General features: G+C 51.6%; 6 protein-coding genes across 6 annotated transcripts; 2 read left to right on the plus strand and 4 right to left on the minus strand.

Moving 5' to 3' along the window:
• Positions 1-758: 758 nt before the first annotated feature.
• On the minus strand, positions 759-2,627 carry P152DRAFT_196897 (uncharacterized protein). Its single transcript, XM_033674307.1, has 3 exons — positions 2,104-2,627; positions 1,918-2,045; positions 759-1,867 (listed from the first exon to the last, which is right to left on the minus strand). The coding sequence occupies exons 1-3, from the start codon at positions 2,366-2,368 to the stop codon at positions 941-943; spliced, it is 1,320 nt and encodes a 439-aa protein (XP_033537434.1). The 5' UTR covers positions 2,369-2,627; the 3' UTR covers positions 759-940.
• A 72-nt stretch (positions 2,628-2,699) lies between these two features.
• On the plus strand, positions 2,700-3,415 carry P152DRAFT_430119 (uncharacterized protein; the record flags this gene model as incomplete). The annotated part of the gene is made up of 3 exons (XM_033677383.1): positions 2,700-2,738; positions 2,792-2,874; positions 2,932-3,415. The coding sequence occupies 3 exons, from the start codon at positions 2,700-2,702 to the stop codon at positions 3,239-3,241; spliced, it is 432 nt and encodes a 143-aa protein (XP_033537435.1). The 3' UTR covers positions 3,242-3,415.
• A 672-nt stretch (positions 3,416-4,087) lies between these two features.
• On the minus strand, positions 4,088-5,749 carry P152DRAFT_496569 (uncharacterized protein; the record flags this gene model as incomplete). The annotated part of the gene is made up of 3 exons (XM_033682256.1): positions 4,088-5,066; positions 5,119-5,275; positions 5,480-5,749. 3 exons carry the CDS (start codon positions 5,747-5,749, stop codon positions 4,246-4,248), a joined length of 1,248 nt encoding a protein of 415 aa, XP_033537436.1. The 3' UTR covers positions 4,088-4,245.
• Positions 5,750-7,923: 2,174 nt separating this feature from the next.
• Positions 7,924-9,930, minus strand: P152DRAFT_197329 (uncharacterized protein). Its single transcript, XM_033674309.1, has 4 exons — positions 9,849-9,930; positions 8,201-9,705; positions 7,986-8,135; positions 7,924-7,935 (listed from the first exon to the last, which is right to left on the minus strand). The coding sequence occupies exons 2-3, from the start codon at positions 9,566-9,568 to the stop codon at positions 8,115-8,117; spliced, it is 1,389 nt and encodes a 462-aa protein (XP_033537437.1). The 5' UTR covers positions 9,569-9,705; positions 9,849-9,930; the 3' UTR covers positions 7,924-7,935; positions 7,986-8,114.
• Positions 9,931-14,779: 4,849 nt separating this feature from the next.
• Positions 14,780-15,013, plus strand: P152DRAFT_471195 (uncharacterized protein; the record flags this gene model as incomplete). Its single annotated transcript, XM_033681036.1, has 2 exons — positions 14,780-14,927; positions 14,985-15,013. 2 exons carry the CDS (start codon positions 14,780-14,782, stop codon positions 15,011-15,013), a joined length of 177 nt encoding a protein of 58 aa, XP_033537438.1.
• A 539-nt stretch (positions 15,014-15,552) lies between these two features.
• P152DRAFT_430126 (GroES-like protein) lies at positions 15,553-17,059 on the minus strand. The gene is made up of 3 exons (XM_033677384.1): positions 16,730-17,059; positions 15,994-16,682; positions 15,553-15,944 (listed from the first exon to the last, which is right to left on the minus strand). Exons 1-3 carry the CDS (start codon positions 16,866-16,868, stop codon positions 15,714-15,716), a joined length of 1,059 nt encoding a protein of 352 aa, XP_033537439.1. The 5' UTR covers positions 16,869-17,059; the 3' UTR covers positions 15,553-15,713.
• Between the last annotated feature and the right edge of the window lie 832 nt (positions 17,060-17,891).

Here is a 17,891-nt window from a genome sequence, read left to right on the forward strand (position 1 = left end):
AAGAGAAGGGAAAGTCCGAAATAGCTAGATATCTTCGGTGGATTAATTACCTGTAATCCGAACTCCTCAGAGGATCGTGTTTTCGGCTACGTGGATACGGTAGACTCTGGGACATCCGGGACATCAGAAGACGATCGGAGTTGGTTCACGACCGGATAAGTCACTAATGGAATTGCAATGCACAACATCTAGTACCTACCAGACACCAGTACTTATGCCACTTGGAACCATTAGCAATCCTTCCATTGAGTCGACACTCGCTGATCTGGATGCTAATGCTGGATACCTGTAACATACACTGACAGTCTGGCACTGATTTGAGGACTTTGACCGACCCGAACCGTAATGCAGTCCGTTGTTTTACCGACCCTTCCCAGATGAACCTTGCCCACGGAACGAAGACCAGCGTGCGGACAGCCAGAAATCGACCCCCAATCCTTACCTCCGACGTCGACGAAGGAGAACTCAGGTCCGCCATGCGGAAACAGCCACCGAAGAACTCACCATGAACGGAGTTCGGTTCAAGTGACGTCCACGCAGATGGTAATAACGACAAGTAAGAAAAGAAAGATACCATGAACCTTCGATGTGACCAAGTCCAACCACAAACCCGGTGAGTACCATTGAGTGCGCCTTTCCGAGACGAACGATAGGTGGATTTCCGATAGAAGAAAGTTGGTGCGGGAGAAGACACCGTCGAGTACTGCAAGCTGGATGCGGAAAAGCCGCCGTGATGGGTGCAGCGTGGAGATGCCTTACCGCTTACCCTATCGCGAGAATGGGGCGAGAGAGAACGCAAGGAGTTACCTCGAGGATACCAACCGTGTGAGCTGTACCGGCACTGACTGGTAGTTCGACCGTTTCGCTCTTCGGTGCCACGAGAAGACTAACAAGCTTGAAACGGAAGCCTCTTCCCTCAATATTGCGACGCCGCTCTTCATTAATATCGCCGTTTACTCCTGGAGTCGTCGTAGCCGTCATCATCGTGGGGTCGTTTCCTGTAGTCGTCGCGTCCATACCCACCTTCGCGATCCCGGTCTCGGTATCCGCTGCCTTGTCGGAGGGGTTCGCGATTACTCCCGCTTCCGAATCCTCCGCTTCGTCCTCCATACGGTGGGCGATCGTCATACCTTCCACCTCCACCTCCACGATCCCCGCCTCCACGGTCCCCGCCTCCACGATCTCCATATCCTGATCCATTCGGTCCATCGGGTGGTCCACGGCCACCACCACCATACCCACCGCTTCGCGGTCCTCTCGGTCCGGACGGCGCACCTTCTGGGGCTCCTCTACCGCCGAAACCGTTCGCTTCGTATCCAATTCCACGGCCGCCGTAGCCGCCTGGTCCGCGATCGCCACCACCGAACCCTCCTCGTCCACCGGGACCTCGGTCGAATCCCCCCCGGAAACCGCCACGTCCGCCTCGGAAACCGCCCATGCCACCGCGGAAGCCGCCCGGTCCGGTCGGAGGTCCAAAGCCGCCTGCAACGGCCGGTCGGAGAGGGAGCGCCTTGGTGTAGCCGCGACCACCGAGCCCACCGCCGTATCGGCGTGGTCGCCAACCAGAGACTGTACGGCCGCGTTCGACGTCTACTAAAACACGTCTGTCTTTGATACGAATACCATCGGTTTCTTTGTATGCGGCTGTATAAGAGAAGCGCGAGTGCCGTGTGTTAGTCGAAAATACTTTGAAATTACCTTGGATATAGGGATTTGTGGGATGACGGGAGTGTGAAACAGAAAATGGGGAAGATGTACCCTTCATATCCCGTTCCTTCTCATAGACGATGAAAGCATAACCGCGGTTCTTCTTCTTAGATTTCGAGCCTTTCTTCTCGGATTCATGTGTATCTTGGACGAGCCGAATCTGGTTGATGTTAGCTTTAATTCTTACTCACAATACTTGTCAAGGCATACCCGCTCAATCGGCCCAAACCTGCCGAATTCCCTCTCCAAGTCCTTGACTTCAGTATCGTAGCTGAGCCGCGATACGAAGAGAGTTTTGAACGGATCTCCTCGAATATTCGGGTCATCGCTGGGTTTGTCTAGAATCCGTTAGCTGCCTTGCGCAAAATCATGTCGTAACCCGCCTGTCGAACTCACAAAGTTTGACTGCCCCGTTGATGATATATTCTCTCTTCTTCTCCTTCTCGAGCTTCACCCTTTCCTTCTTCTCCAGCCAGCTCTCCGTGTATTTCGACTTATCCTCCTGTGCCTCCTTCTCTTTCAGAGCCGGGAGAAAGGCTGCAACTCCGACTATCGTAGCTGTTTTTCGTTCTTCGGGCGCGCGGTCAGACGGTGGCATATACCGGAGAGGCGGACGCGGCGCGAAGAGCGCAAGGAGGTTTGGGGGGAGCTTGTCCGTCATGTTAGTTGGGAGTCGGGATCAAGTTATGACATGAACGGAAGAGAGTTCAAATGATGGAAGAGTAGAAGGCAAGTCCGAAATGAAAAACGAAGATGAAGGAAGAATCAAACGATGGACTTTGGCAAGACACGATGCCAAAAAGTGCAAGTCCACAAAGTGAAAGTCGCGTCGCAACTGAAGTCTGCGATCAATCCATGCAAGGCTTCAAGGCTGCAAGGATGACACGGAATACGCCGTCTTGGCAATATTTTCAACTTCATCCATTTCACGCAGCTGCGAGTTCTATTCCTCACCCATCCATCGAGTCCGATAAGTCATGCATTCGTGAACAATGGGCCTGCAAGCGCTTTCTGCGATGGCCAAGGGCCAGGTACGCGTCACCGGAATGTCTTACATGCATTCACAAGGCTAACAGCGAAATAGAATGGCGTCGGCGCCTTCATTCTCCAATGCAAGCGAATAGACTTCCACTACTGCGACTACTGGGGCAGCTCAAAGGGCATGGTGTACGTATTTCCGCTATCGTCTACATGCGACTTGCGTGTCTAATGATCCATAACCAGATCCTTCCTGAAACACCGCCTTGCCCACTTCGCAAAAGAACATCCCTCCATTGAAATCAACGTCTCCCCCAAACCAAACCACCACCCCGTCATCAAAGGCACCTTCATCAACGGACGGATCCGAGCGATATGCGTGAAGAATCTGGAGCCGACGCAGATATACCAGAAAGCCCTGATTTTGAGGAACGCGAGTGGTGATAAGGTCAAGCGATGGAATAAGCCCGTCAGGAGCGACAACCCGAGTGTTAGAGGGATATGGAGTCCGTTCCATGGGGCGAAGGTCAGCCTGTTGTCCGGAAAGGGCTCATGAATTGGATTTCGAGGGCATATGGGTGGCGTACGGATGCATGTTTGTATATATATGTACGTTGGCAGGAACAGAATGTAATACCATTGTCTTGCTAAGATATGCAATGTGTCTCGTTTATGCCAAGGGAAGTGTTTTGGCGTCAACATGAACGAGATTGAAGGCGTGGGAGAAATCAGAAGCGAAAGAAAATGAGGGGAGTGAGGGAAAGGCTCTGCTGGAGTTAATTTGGTATGCTTCAAAATGGCTGGCCTACGGATCGCCCGAGCTTTGTCTTACAGGTTGCTTCTTGATTAAAGTCTTCCCAATAGTGCTTACTAATGGAGGCTAAATTCAATATGACATCACGGTGTCCATTTCCTGTTGTGATGGTTACTTAACGGGGATCAGAACAATATACTCCGGCCCTCAATAGGCAGCAACACCCTATGTTAGGCGCCTTTTTGCACCAAAGAATGAGATAGGACTGGATTACTGGAGTACAAGAGGTGTCATTAAAAAATATTTCCCATACTCTTTCCCCTCTTCCATAATAATCATTTAAATCATAGTTCCATGAAACCGTCATCTCTCCACATCGAAGTCCTTGCGCTAGTAGTTGTCCATTGCCAGCATGTTCCAACCCTCCCTTCAAGATCATGACAGAAACCTTCATCACAAATGAATCATCTAACTGCCGTACATTGGTTGACATCCAGGGTATCATCGGATCAGCGAAGCTTGCGCCTCGTCCCTGCGTATCCCGCTTCGAAACTGCAACCCATCGCTATGCAGAAATGGCGAATAAAAAGCAACCCCCGCTAAGATGAAAACGAACCATGAGACGAAATGAGAATGCCGGGGACAGTACGTATGGAGGGAGGTAGCTGTCCGAATGAAATGATAGAACCCCCGCTTGAACGCAGCAAACCGAACCCGAAAGAAGAGCCATGCAAAAATAAACGGTGAATGAGTCCGGCTCGCTCTCCATCGAATCGAAAGAAGATAGGAGAATGTCCGGGCGCCTCTCAAACACTGACCGTCCTTCGCTTCACCACCATCGGCTTCTGCGCATAGCAGATCAACAGCCTAAAATTCGTTCCCCTACGCTCACACTCTCGCAGCAATGTCCGGTCATCCCAGATGCTCTGCCCCGTCTCTTTATCCGACGATGTTGCACCGCTCTCGTAGCATTGCGTATACCACCATCTTCCAACTCTCGCAACCATTTTGGTGATGTTTGCGTCGCCACCATCCGAGGCGTCTGACTCGACACTCTGCTCGTCCGCTTTGGCTTTCCCCTTGCTCCCACCGCTGCTACCTTCCGCATCGCCTTCTTCGCCACTGCCACTTTCATCCATGCTGCGCGTGATCGGCCCTGAGATAGGGACGCCGACCACACACCGCTGCAGGCCTTCGAACCCCCTCCTCCCGACGCACCGCATCAAGTTGTCGGCCACGGGTTTCAAGCTCACCCCCGGTTGCGCAAACTGCATGCGTTCCTTGAGGCTGCGGACGGCGCGACGGGCGCGATTACCCATGTTCAGGAGGTCGAGGTCCAGGGCGAAGACCTCGAGGTAGCCGCCGGGCCGGAGGACGCGCTTGCACTCGGAGAGGGTGGCGCTGTAAGCAGAGTCGGGGACGGCCTGTGGGAAGCGGAAGACGGCGCAGGCGAAAAAGCCGCGGGGGAAGGGAAATGGGGCGTTGGGGTACGGGTGATGGATATGGCGATGGTTTGTGGGAGATTGTCCGGCTGGGTTAGAGGACGTTGGGGAGGCGATGGTGGGGTCGGGACCAAGGCTGTAGATGGTGGCGTTTGGATAAGTGAGGGCGGCGTAGTACGACCAATCTAAGGGAATGTTAGGGGACACTTGCTAAATAAAAGTCGGGGTGAGGCTTACCCTTTCCAAGCCCATCCAATATCAGGACGCGGTTCTCACTGCGCTCCTGCACTTCATAATGTGCCGGACTGAACAACACTCGTCCAAAAGACAGCCACTTGCTCGTCATGAGCGCGCCGAACCGCAGATTCCCCATCGATCCCGTCTCTTCCTGGTCCTGTTGGGCAATTGCAATCGGTCGACTGTCGCGGTCTTTGGTTGAGGGAAGTTGGGATTTGGGATCGGTGTGACGTGGCTGTGAAGGTGATGAGAAGTGCGAAAGCTCGGAGCCTTGAGAATCCCGCGATAGTAGTGGGCTTTGTTCAGCTGTTTTAAGGTCCCTCAATCCTCTGACAAGACTTCCGACGCGGATGCTGCCAACTTCTGAGACCGAAGGGCGATCCTCGACTTCCAAACTCTGCTTCGTACCGGAACTGAATCTTCCGTGAGAAGGAGAGCCAAAGCTTGATTGAGTGTTCCTGTCACCGTATGCATTAAGGAAATCTGTGATAGACAGCGGACTATTCGGCGTAGTAACCGAAAGCCTTGGGATGTCTTCGAGTTGGTCAACTGAAGGCAACTGAATATGAGGTGGACGCAGTTGTGGAAGTGGTGGAGGTTGTAGATGCTGATGATGCGGAACAGTTATCATGAGGCCGTTGCTGGCGGCTTGGGCATTTTGAATGGACGTCGGACCAAGCTGTTGATGCCGGATAGCGCTCCCAGGATGCTGTGACATGCCGGCACCGCCCATTACCAAGCCATTAGTAGGATTATTAGTCGCCAGATAATGATGGTGGAACGGAGCTCCTAGGCTAGACCCCGTGCCAGGTGTACGCGGCGTGCGGGGGGTAACGACATCGTCAATGAAGTCGTTGTACTCGTTCCAGACCTCATCTTCAGTCACCGGTGCTCCCCTAGGCGGTATCAAAGCGATTGGAATTGGAATGGCTCCAGTAGTAGAATTGCTCGTTGTAGAGGCCTCGGAATTTTGTCGAATGGCGAGTCGCAAAAATTCCTGCCCATCGCCGAAAGGAATCCCGTGTCGTGACATTTCCGACATATTTACTTCTTGTTGTGCTGAAGCAATACCCGGTTCGGAATTGAAGGCTTGTGGATGTGTAGGCGGGAGAGTATTCCCATATCGCACATCCGTGAACGCTAGGGAGCCCTGATATTGTTGTCCAAACATACCAGCTCCAAGAGGTCCATCCACTGTAGCCATCTGCTGGAGTGGTGGCGACATGCCCGGCCTTGGTACGTTTGGGACAAATGGCCGAGAAAAGGAATGCGTCGATGGGGCAATCTCCCTATCCCGTTTCGAGACGACTTGTGGGATTCGGCCAACCTGAGGCAGACGGCTCCGATGGGGTGGCTGAGGATGAATCTGCAGTTGCCGAGCGTCGCCCGTCTGCCAATGCTCGCCCCCTTCATTATCCGGGCCTTGCATAGGGCTAATTGAAGTCCTCGACTTGTCAATATACGCTATAGGCCCAACAAGTGGGCTCACATCAGCGGCCCTAGCAAGATTGGAAGGGTTGACGGGAGATTGTTCCTTGCGCAAAAACACCTTAGGACTAGCAGGTCTTTGAAGCATGCCGTTTTGAAGATCCGAAGGCAGTGAAGGAGGCGGCGGTAATAGCATAGATTGCTTGTATGCGGCTTTATCGTTGGGTTTCTGCAATCGCTCATTGTCGTCCTGGATTGGCGAGACCAGCGAGTGCGCCCAAATTTCGGCTCCGATCTCTTTCTCTTTGGCATCCTCATCGCATCCAATATCAGCTTCGCGCAGGATGTTCTCCAACTCGGCCATATCGATGCGGTCCGGTGCAGACGGATCTGACATAGCATAGTGCGCTACGGTCCTATTGATTGCGTACTTGGTCGGAGCTACTCCTGTCTCCCCACTGGATGCCATACTCGGAGTGGAGGTTGACCCATCTCTTCGAGGGGAAGCAGCTGCTGCTGCAGAGGCACCCATCGTTCTTTGAAAGAAATTCCACTTTTTTGCCGGCTTTTGCGGTTGCAGATGGGATGACTGCGAAGCCTGCGATTGTGCATCGCTGCCCTTGCGGCGGAACCAGTTTCGACTGGCGGTGCTGTCGTTACTGTCTGCGCGAGAGGTTGCGCTTCCCAAGGCAGGTTCTGGACTACGTATAGAAGCAGCGACATTGAGGGGTGTTGGAGCTGGCGTGTTAGAGTCAGGGGTGAGTTGGGATCTCCTCGAGATTCTTCGCGATGCCAAAGTACTCAGTCCATTCGCGAGATATGTACGTCTCTTAACCGGCTCTGTCATCTGCTGATGCCCGTGTTCCATAGGCGAGGGTAGCAAAGTCAGCTTCCCGCGGATCGGCTTCCGTTGCTCAGTCATCGACTCTTGACTGCTAGCACTGCCTTTCCTGTCAACCACCTCTGCGACTCCTTGGCCTCTCAAGGTGACAGGCGCAATCCTTGAACTAAGAAAGTCATCAATTTCTTGCTCATTATCCACACTACTCTTCCGCGATGACCGACTGCCTGCACTTCCGCTTCGTCCCCCGCTTGCTGCACTGTTGGTCCCGCTTGTAGTACTTCCACTTCGGCCTCTGGTCGAAGCTGAATGTCCGTACCGGCCGTAGCCTTCGTGGCCGGTACCCGCCGCAGGACCCTTTCGGAGTTTCTTGTCCTTCCCGGTCAGATTCTCCATTGGCGTTGCAGGATGTGTAGAGGCAGTGGTTACAGCAGGTTCCGTCTTTCGCCGGAAGAAACCGAAACGCGGCTTGGGACTGGCACCCGTAGAAGACCCAGCGCTTGGGCGTCGTAATTTGGTGGGAGGCGGCTGCTCACTCTCGCTCAGGTCTGGTGTCTTCAGCCCACTAGTAGAGATATATGAAGGCGATAGCACCGACACTTTCGAAGAGTTGCTGGGGCTTGGCGACGGATTGCGAGAGGACGTCCTACTAGCGAAGCCGAACCTTGTCCGAGGAGTATTGTTGAGGGCTGCAGGTGGAGGTCCTGTTGACTGTGATCGAGAATCACTAGAGGATTTCCTGCGGTGAGTTTGGGAAGGAAGATGTGTTAGGTTGCTTTGAATGACTGGAGAGGCTTCTCGAAGGGATGACATATCAGGCGTTCCATCCCTACTTGGTCGTATGGGCTTGGAGCCAGCTTTGAGCGGAGATGACGCATTTGGGTGCTCAGAGACCGCGGGCGGATTCCCCAAATGCGCAAATTCGGGGGGGTTTAATGGTGCGGTCTTATTGAAAGGCGGCTGAGGCGATCTCCTTGGACTTATTGTCGAATTGACGGTCTGAATATACTCTGGGGCAGTCTTGGCACGAGTGACGACTGGTGGAATAGATGGCTTCTGGAGCGGTGGGCTTGGAGGGGGAGTGGATAGTCTTCGTGTCGCTTTCTGGTCCTGCATTCTGGTGGGTTCAGGAGCTCGAATGGTGGACGATGAGCTTGTTGACTCTCTGACAGATGACAACCCATCATCGTCGTCCGCAGTACCCTTTCGTCGAGTTATTGGTGGGCGACTTTTTGGGCTCTTTTTCCGGTCCGGTCGAGTATTTGGAATGACGGAGAGGCCCGGAGCGGCGGCAAGAACTCCTGGCGAGTAAGACGATATCGACGTCGGTGTCGAACTGATGCTAAAGACCCCGGGCGACTCAGAATACCGCGTCGAGGGGCTACCGTTGCCAAGAGTAAAATGTAGCGTTGGAGGCGGCAAATTATCGGTCCTTAAAGGAGTTGGATCAGTGGCACCGGAGTAGAAAGGGCTGCTTCCTGCATCATGTGGACTCGGCATGGCTGGAGACATGTGGGAGAGCACAGATGTGGAAGTAGGCATGGTGATCCCAAGAACAGAGTCCTGGAACGGGTCGATGAAGCCACCGATGGGCTTTCCAAGCCGGCTTTCATCATGGGAAGATGTGGACCCGGATCGATTTCGATTTCCGGGGCGCCCGATTGATGATGCTTTTCTTCGGATGTGGTTGGAGTTGGGGCTGTCTTGGGTCGATGCCGATGAACCAGAGACCAAAGATGGAGTCCGCGTTGGCTCAAACCGAGTCCGAGGCGCGGCATGAGCCAGCGGAATCTCCCTCCATGAGTTGGAATCTGGCTGTCGATAACGAGGCGACATAGCTGGAGGATAGGTCGAACTTTTCGTCGGTGGGATCATTTTCGATGGAGCTGCGTTTATAGCTGGTTTCGACGATGGTCCAGGATTGGAGGAGGGTATCGTTCGCTCAGTCTTTCCATTATTGTCGTCCGATTTCTTTAATTTCCGTTTCGACAACTTCGACGAAGTCAACGAAGATGGGGTCGGGATACTCGATGGTTGCTTGGAGCTACTGCTCGAGCTAGGACCGCTTTTCGAGGGTGGTATTCGTGTGGATGGAGCACGCTTCGAATTAGGATTAACCGTCCCGGCGAGCAACTGCTCCGGCCGTCTGGGAACGCCGGTGTGTGATCTATACGATGCCATTTCGGGATCCTGCTCCGTGTGACTGTAGAGGTCGCATCTATTGCTAGCCTATTGAAGGCGGTGGGACGCGAAGTAGGATCGTTTGCTTCCGAAGTGCTTCATGAAGTCCGCTCCGAAGGTTCTGGTATTCCCATACTCTGGTTGTGGGTGATACAGTCAGCTGCTGTGCTCCGGACGAAGGCACAAGGAACGAGAAGAAGGATACCAGATTGAACCACAAACTGAGCTCGGACTAGGCAGAACAAACACTCAAAGAATTCGCAGGAAGTATTTCACTAGCCTTCCATGAGCTGAGCCCAATATCCAGCGCCTGAAGTACGAAGGACAATGAGGAGGTGGCGTCTTTAGGCGGCAAAGAGAAGAGACTTTTGAAAGGGCAGGCAAACCAGTGCCTTTAGAAAATAAGACGACGTACACTGATCAACTACTTCCACTCAAGTTTCCAGCTCTTTTGCCTTGCGGGGATATTATCTTATTTGAAGTTGTCAAAGTTCGTATGATGTGCTGCGCCACCGGGGCCACCGAGACCGTTGACGCAGTCGTCCACTCGGTTCGCAAGGCTGCTACGACGTGACTCGCCAAATGCGCGTCCACGTTGCGATTAAACCTAGAAATTCATGCAAACGGATCCTCGCTGCGCAGGTACAATCCTGTCAAGAGAGGGAAAGATCAGGATATCGATGGAGCCGCAGGCGAGTCCGAATGTTTTGTACGACTCTCACCAAAGGTACCCCCGCCGTTCCCGCGAGGCCCGAAGCGCGTGGGGCAGAGTGTCTTTCGAAGCGCCGGGATCAATTCAACGTTGTTCAGGGTACTTCCGAAGATCGAAGTACTAAGAGGCTTGCCACCCTTGCTGTCAGACAGCTTCGTTTGTGTCCGTTCTGCGTTCGTAAGTATATACAACCGGAATATGGTGTGTCAACAAAAGAATGAAGAGAGAGCGGGAGAGGCGAAGAGGTGAGAAGCAGGATGCATATGAGTGATCTTCATCAGGCATATTGCCAGTCTGCGCCTTAGGTATCCCCTCCTGAGGGAATTCGCTCCTCCCTCCTACTCCTCTCAAGTCTCAACAAATGTGTCTCCTCGCGTCTAATCCCTTCAAGACCAGTCCCTTGTCGTGGAGCCATGTTGACGGCGTCGCGGGGAGGTTAGAACGCCTCCTTGGAACCACTTTTGACAGGTATCTGGATCCCGCAATGGGCAAAGCATGCATCATCGAGGCTCAATAGGCACCATGACGGGACGAGACCTGGATTCGGCTCAGCCGGCTGAGGAAAAACTAAAGCCGCGTCCTCCATTCTCAGGCCAGAAGCGGCGCCAATCCCGCATAGAGCTGGAAGGGTCTTCTCAACTGTGTGGGAGAGAGATTGCTCAACCACGCTGAATGGTCAGTAGGGACAAGTGGTTGAGCCAGTAAGACGGTGACTTTGGCTATTCAGAAGTCGATTCGCAGCCGCAGTCAAACGAATTGGCCAAAGCTTTGGGCTTACCCCGGTCTTTTCGGGGCGCTCCTTTTACCAACGTCTTTTGCGAGGGCCGCCAACAGGCCAGAGGTTAGCGTGGGATGGTGGATTATTGGTGGTGTCTGGGTCAACCCCGCAGTCTTTCTCGAAAAGTGATGTTGAAGACTGTATGGTGGATGGAGGATGTACATCTTGGAGCCTCGTCTATTAGCGGGGATGACTTGCCTACTGCATTCTCTGCTGATTTGGTCAAAGGAGTGTTAAACGGGAACCGCTAGAGTACACAAGCCGATTATCGTGCTCCAGCTTCCACCGACTCGCATTGTGAGCACTCTGAGAAGGCTCATGGACCCATCAATCGCTTAAAGCACACTTGTTAGTGCCCTTGGAGCCCTATGGTCAAGAACGAATGGTGTCCAGTATGCTTGAAGGAAGCATGGCAATGGTCAGAAACACCATCCACATGACTTTGTCGTCTGCCGTCTGTGCTGTAATCCAGTTGGAGTGACCTGAAGGATCTTCTGTCCTGCACAAATTGTCTGTGGGTAGTGATTGTCCGAGATTTTCCATCCTGATGGCTTTCAGCAGCCATTGTTTACGAGATGGGTTGCTGAGTGATACAATTACTTTGGTTGCTCTTGGACAAGCCCATTGTGGTATGGTATCAAACAAGGCACGCTTAACCTTGTCTTGTGCATCATCGGGTTGGTGCCAGAGAGTATTTTGATATCCGATGGTGGACAGCTTTCGACTCTAAATCACACACGTACAGCCAGGTCACATTGTGCGCATATCCACCTTTGATATACGAACCCGACTCGAGAACATAGGACATGTTTCTACCATCATCGTGCTACCTTGAAGTGGCGGGTTTTAATGGGTAACGCCAACAGGAACATTCTGGGGGCGCCTCAGCTGGTGGCCTGGTGCTCCTGATGGGTCCACAGACCAGCGGACCGTTCCTGATATCAACCAAAGTCTCACAATGGGGCCGGGTCGGAAGGCGGAGCGTCTCGTAGCGTCTTTAAATCCGACCAAATTGTGCCCATCACGATGATTTCAACCGATACGTCCGTATAGGTAGTAGGTCGACTCCAAGGATGAAGATAGGCGTAACCCGAGTGGGCAATAAACCCCTCTCCAGGTCTCCAACTCGCCACGATGTCTTACTGCGGGGCCAACCAGCATTGTGTATTAAACACAAGGTCATTCAACGTCCGTATCCCACGTACCAGTATGTGCAAGGAGACCAAACATGTGGGCTCGCGGCCTGTCGCGCTCTCACATTATTGCTGACGCTCCACGTTTCATAGTTGGTGTAACTCGTAAGGAACCGCATTCGATATACGAAGGATTATGCAACACAACCCCAGGGCCCAGTTGTCATCAGTGTGACAGTGTCCCTGGAATACGCTGGTTGCTAGGAGTCGTGCCGGATCATGCCCCTTCGGAAACGGATTTCTGCGATGCAATGCCAAGGGATCTTGGGACAATCGTCTGCACTCTGAGATTATCTCTGGACCTTGCCCTGCCATCGAATCGGACTCCCCGTTCCAACAGTGCTGAAAGCTGCATGGTGCTGCATGGATCGGCATAGTTTGTGGCTGTGCGCCACCAAATATATCCCCAGAAAAAGAGGCAATCTTTTCAATGCGCAAATGAACTGCCGCATCTCCGAGCGTCTGGCGATCAACTCGATTCTTTGATATTGACCATGGATGAGTCAAACGATACCCACGTCCTAAAGGTTGTGGCGTGGTGGAGCATTACAAAATCTCCGAGAAATGGCATAGCTCGTCTCGACTTGCCTTATGATCGCCCACGACATGGTAACGGGCGCTTAGAGGCGAAGGCACCTGTTCCAGAATCCTGACTCACTTCACTCTGGGTTTGCTTCGGCGGAATTCTGATCTGCAATCGCGGGCGCGAATGCAAGAGATAAACACTTGATCTGGTCCGGAACGGGAGGGTATGATCCCACGGGTAAGGCGTGTTGCTCGATGGACAAACCAGCTTTCTCATCGTCGAGTCTTTCTCCTCTTCTCTGGCCGCTAGCGGCAAAGGACGGAAGTTAGGACAAGCCGACCACGGAAGGGTTTCAAGACAGACCACCATGAGGGATAATCGCGAACGACTAAGGGCCAACCATCACCATTTGATCCAGGATACGGGAATATTAGCACCCTTCCCACACCCCCCCCTCTTCTGGCGATTGGGTCCCAATGCAAACCCTGGCCGCATGATAAGTTTATCATGTGACGTCGAAGTGGTGTGCTCATGTTCCTTTTCTTGTCGAGTTGCAGATGATTATTTGTTTTGGCGTTGTGATGTGATTTCGGGTGTGCCAGAGACTGTTGGGAAGCATCATTGAAGGGATTCCAAGGCTCCCTTGACAAGCTCAACATCTTGGGCAAGCACGGTATTCCTAATGTGATTCGAAGGACGCGATAACGGCATGCAGATACCGAGAGACTGGCAGGCAGTTGTTCGGCCGGAGAATCGAAGTTATGGCCATGACCCGGCTCACGCGATCCTGGATAGAGATGGGTTTGTTCAGTCCCCGGTCGTTGACGTGATTGAATAGACTATTGCTCTGTTTTGTCGCAGTCGATAATGTTTTCTAGGGAAGTAAGTACGCAGTTGAAACTACAATATTCACTGCTCCTGGTTAGTATGGGCACTGCAGCTGACGATAACAGGTTTCCCACTTCAGATTGGGTATATGCCTGTCGTTACCCAAACGGACGAAAAAATGGAAATGCTCAATAGCCGCCAGGAGTTGGAACCAAGGCAGACTATGAACCGTAGTCTCCTTCCTAAGATATGACCTTGTAACAAGTTAGTCTCGAGCTAGAAGGCACATGACAGCATGCCGATCCGTCTTAAATCTCCGAAAGCGACATTGACGCCCTGCACCATTCACTGATTATTCTGCGGAATGGCGACCATCTTGGATATGGCGAAGGTCGAGACTCTCCTACTTTTGATAAAGTAACAATGACTACGGAACGGTGCTCTACGATGATGGTAGAGGACTGATGCAAGAGAGGAAAGATGGACAGTTGCTTTTCACTGATGCTGTGAACGGGCGTTAACCGTATGGGAAGGGCTTGGTCAACCTGTGAATATAGGTACGATCACAAATGACATGAACCTTTCACGTGTTGTCAAACTGGGAAAGTTATCATCATCGAAATGAGTTTTAAATATCTTCTAAGCATCCCCTCACCATCGTACCAAATTATCTTCCTATTTTCTTGACGACACTGGGTCAAACAGCCCTCTACTCCCCCTTCTATTACGAAGAACCAAGCCACCGAAGGGTTCAAGGTCACAATAGCACCCAACTCAATAGCACCCAACACAATAACACCCAACATAATAGCACCAAACATAATAGCACCAAACATAATAGCACCAAACACAATAGCACCCAACTCAATGGCACTTTGCTTCATCAGCTGCAGTGACCTACCAAACATGGTGGAACCCATTGATGAAGAAAAGAGAGAGGAAGACACCAGTGGGGCCAGAAAATATCTGTGTCCACATTGCTTCTACCCCGAAAGAGGCTGCCCGCGAAGTGCTAAAGCAGATAATGATGACTCCCGCGAATGACCTGAAGCTGAAAGCCAACCTTGGCAATATAGTATGCAGTTATAGGTGGCGGAAAGGCATACCCAAACATATTCTCACTGGCCTGGCTGAGATGATCAATATTAGCTGTTCCATGGGGGAGGCGGTGAAGATGGCTCTCGAGAAAGCAGCGGCTGAAGCATATGAGTTTGCAATGGAGCCTCCGACCTATTTCTCCATTCTGACCCTCGGCGTTTTGGCTATCCTCACTCCTTGGATCATTGAAATTTTGGGCTTTGGCGAGTTGGGACTGATTGAGGGTAAGCAACGCACTAGTCTGTACTTTCGACCCCACGACATACTGACTGATTGATCAGGAAGCTTTATCGCAGCGTGGCAGTTCTAATGTTCCGGTTTTGCGCCTCGAGGAGCACTCTTCCAATACTTTCAAAGACTCGGAATGGTATGGAAGGAGCCGCAGTGGAAGTGACACGCACACCAGGCCCTTGAGGTATATCCAGCCTCTTTATCAAACTTACAAGCATTTGCAATCCTGACCGCCAATATTATAGCAAATCAAACCGATTACATGATGGAATCGTCGGAGGGATCAACCTGAATGGGGGTAGAGGCTATGAAGTGTACCTATGCAGCTATCTGATAACCCAGTCGATCTTAGGGTTAAAAGACGGCCATAATTCACAGTGGACAAATGGAAATCTCGATATGAAATACCGAAGCTTGCCTTATAAGTACCTCCCTCACTACAATGATAGCCATATTACGATCAATTTCCGAACACTTACTACTACGCTTCCCCATCTCTCAGACACTGATAGAAAGCAATGTAACGAATTGATTCCTTGACATATCAGCACTTGAAAAATATCTCTATCCATTGACTATCACGATTATGATGTAACAAGCGTTAGAGTACTATTATTACCCGGACTTATCAAATGACGGGCGGTCAAGGTAATTATTCTGCTCAGGGGTAATATATCGCCGAGTCATACTAGAGGTATTCGATGCTACGAGGATACATACTCGCACCCTTCCTAATTCCTAACCCAGCCCCTGCCCGTAATTCCTTCACAACAACAATATCAGTATTTGTGCGATATTAAAATCTTGATGTGGTCGTCCTTTTTGTTGACCAATTCGCTAAACGCCTTTGGCGCGTCTTCTAGGGAGATCCGGCTTGTTACCATTGACTTAACATTAAAGCTTCCCTTGGCGAATTCATTGACCACCTCTCCAAAGTCTTTGTCATCATATGCTAAGGTGCATTTTAGGGTGATTTCCTTGAGAATCCAGTGCATAAATGGAGGGACGATCTAAGTGGCAAGTTAGTTCAGCTCTTGTCAAGTGGCTCGGGTAGCTCACTGGTTTTGCAGCAACGTTGATAAAAAGACCTCTGTTGCGTAACGCATCCATTGCAGCATCCACTCCAGGCTGGGCTCCAGAGCAGTCGAAGGCAACATCCACTCCGACACCCTTGGTCAGCGCTCTGCATTCGTCGGGTACACTCTGAGTAATCGGGTCAAGCACAACATCAGCGATTGTTCTGTTCTGCGCCTGTCTTGTCGCAGTCGGCTCAGAAACGATGACCTTGTCCGCCCTAAAATGCTTCAGACAATGGACCATAGCGATTCCTACGGGGCCGCCACCAATAATGAGGACAGTCTTGCCCTTGAAATCGGGCAGGTCCGCCTGCTTCGCTGCGTGCCAAGCAACAGCCAACGGCTCAATGAGAGCGGCGTATTCCAACGGAACAGAGTCTGGAAGAGGATAGCACATTTTCTCATCTACCGTGACAAACTCTGAGAACCCTCCGCCTCCACCGGACAGTCCGTGGAAGCCAAACTGGTGGCAGTTGTTCGTGGCCGACGACTGACATCTGGTGCATGACCCGCAGTAAATCCGTGGATCGACCATTACGGCTTGCCCTTCTTTTAGTGAAGAATTGGCGGGAGCTTCCTTGACTCGTCCGCAGAACTCATGCCCCATCGTGACTGGCAGTGTCTCTCCTGTCAGCGGATGGGGTCTTCCAGGGACTGGGACTGCCACCGGCCCTATACTCTGTCAGTGTTGTTCAATATTCTGAATAAGATCCAGGTACCCATCGTGAATTCCGCCAGGTCGCTCCCACATACGCCGCAGTTCTCGATTTCAATCAGGACTTCGCCATCCTTTCGCACAGGCTTCGAGACGTCAACCACTCTGATATCACCCTTCCCAAAGAATTGCGCCGCTCTCATTCTGTCTTGTCAGTCCCTACAGTCTTCTATCTAGTATTGAAGAAGCGGGATGACTGTGGTCACTGAAAATATCGAGGCCGAATGCTAATATAAAAGGTGGTTGTTGCAAACAGCGTGAGAGTTTTCGGTTCTCTTTTCCTCCCTTCCACGGTTCCACCACATGGCATCCGGGGACACTTTTATTACTTTATTCGGAAGTTGCGGAGCCCCGCATCGTCAGGGACAACCGAACAGACAACCTAAATCACTCCGCAGCGGTAACTTACTTGTACCGACAAGGATAGTAAGAGCGGCGGGAACCAACATGGAGCACGCGGGGTAGCTCAGTATTACCAGTAACCTGATACCGACGCTTGGGTACATTCACACCCACACCACGCATGCAGCTACATGTATTGGTGTAAATTGTAATGTCTAGTCTTGCACTGATCCCTAAGCTCGCCAATTCTGACGGTTAACGATATCCTTGGGCCATTGGATTGGTCGGAATTGATCGGGCTGAAGCATACCTCCTGGACTTAAAAAACACTCGATCGTTATTTCAGTTCCTCTCTCGAGATAAAGAATCGCCGCAATGCTTAGGTATCTGTGGGTTGATACCAGGTCCCGATTGACTACACTGGAGAAGCACACCAAGGGCGCAGTGCCGTCGATCTCGTCCCTGGATGGACCATTAATGAGACCCGAATCTGCTCTCAGATGCAAACAATGCGGAAGTTCGGGGATTGACCTTGAATGATTGAAAAACCGATGCCACGGTCAAGGATCACCATCTCCGACTCGCATGATTTTGCGAACCTGCAGATTTGGATATAAACGGGTTCCTGGAGTTGTTCTCGTTCCCCGTGTCAAGCCCTCGTTTCCTTAGTTTTCCTTTTTATAGTTTTTCTTTTATTTTCGGAAGCTTTCCAGTTCAAAGTCTGTCAACAATGTTATTGATTTACTTCAGTTTATTCCCGAAATTCCCGTGTTGTTACACTCATTACGTTCAGTTAAGAAGAGATAATGCTGGTCGGCACTCGG

Source organism: Eremomyces bilateralis, assembly GCF_010015585.1.
Source record: "Eremomyces bilateralis CBS 781.70 unplaced genomic scaffold P152scaffold_3, whole genome shotgun sequence".
Lineage (NCBI taxonomy): Eukaryota > Fungi > Ascomycota > Dothideomycetes > Eremomycetales > Eremomycetaceae > Eremomyces > Eremomyces bilateralis.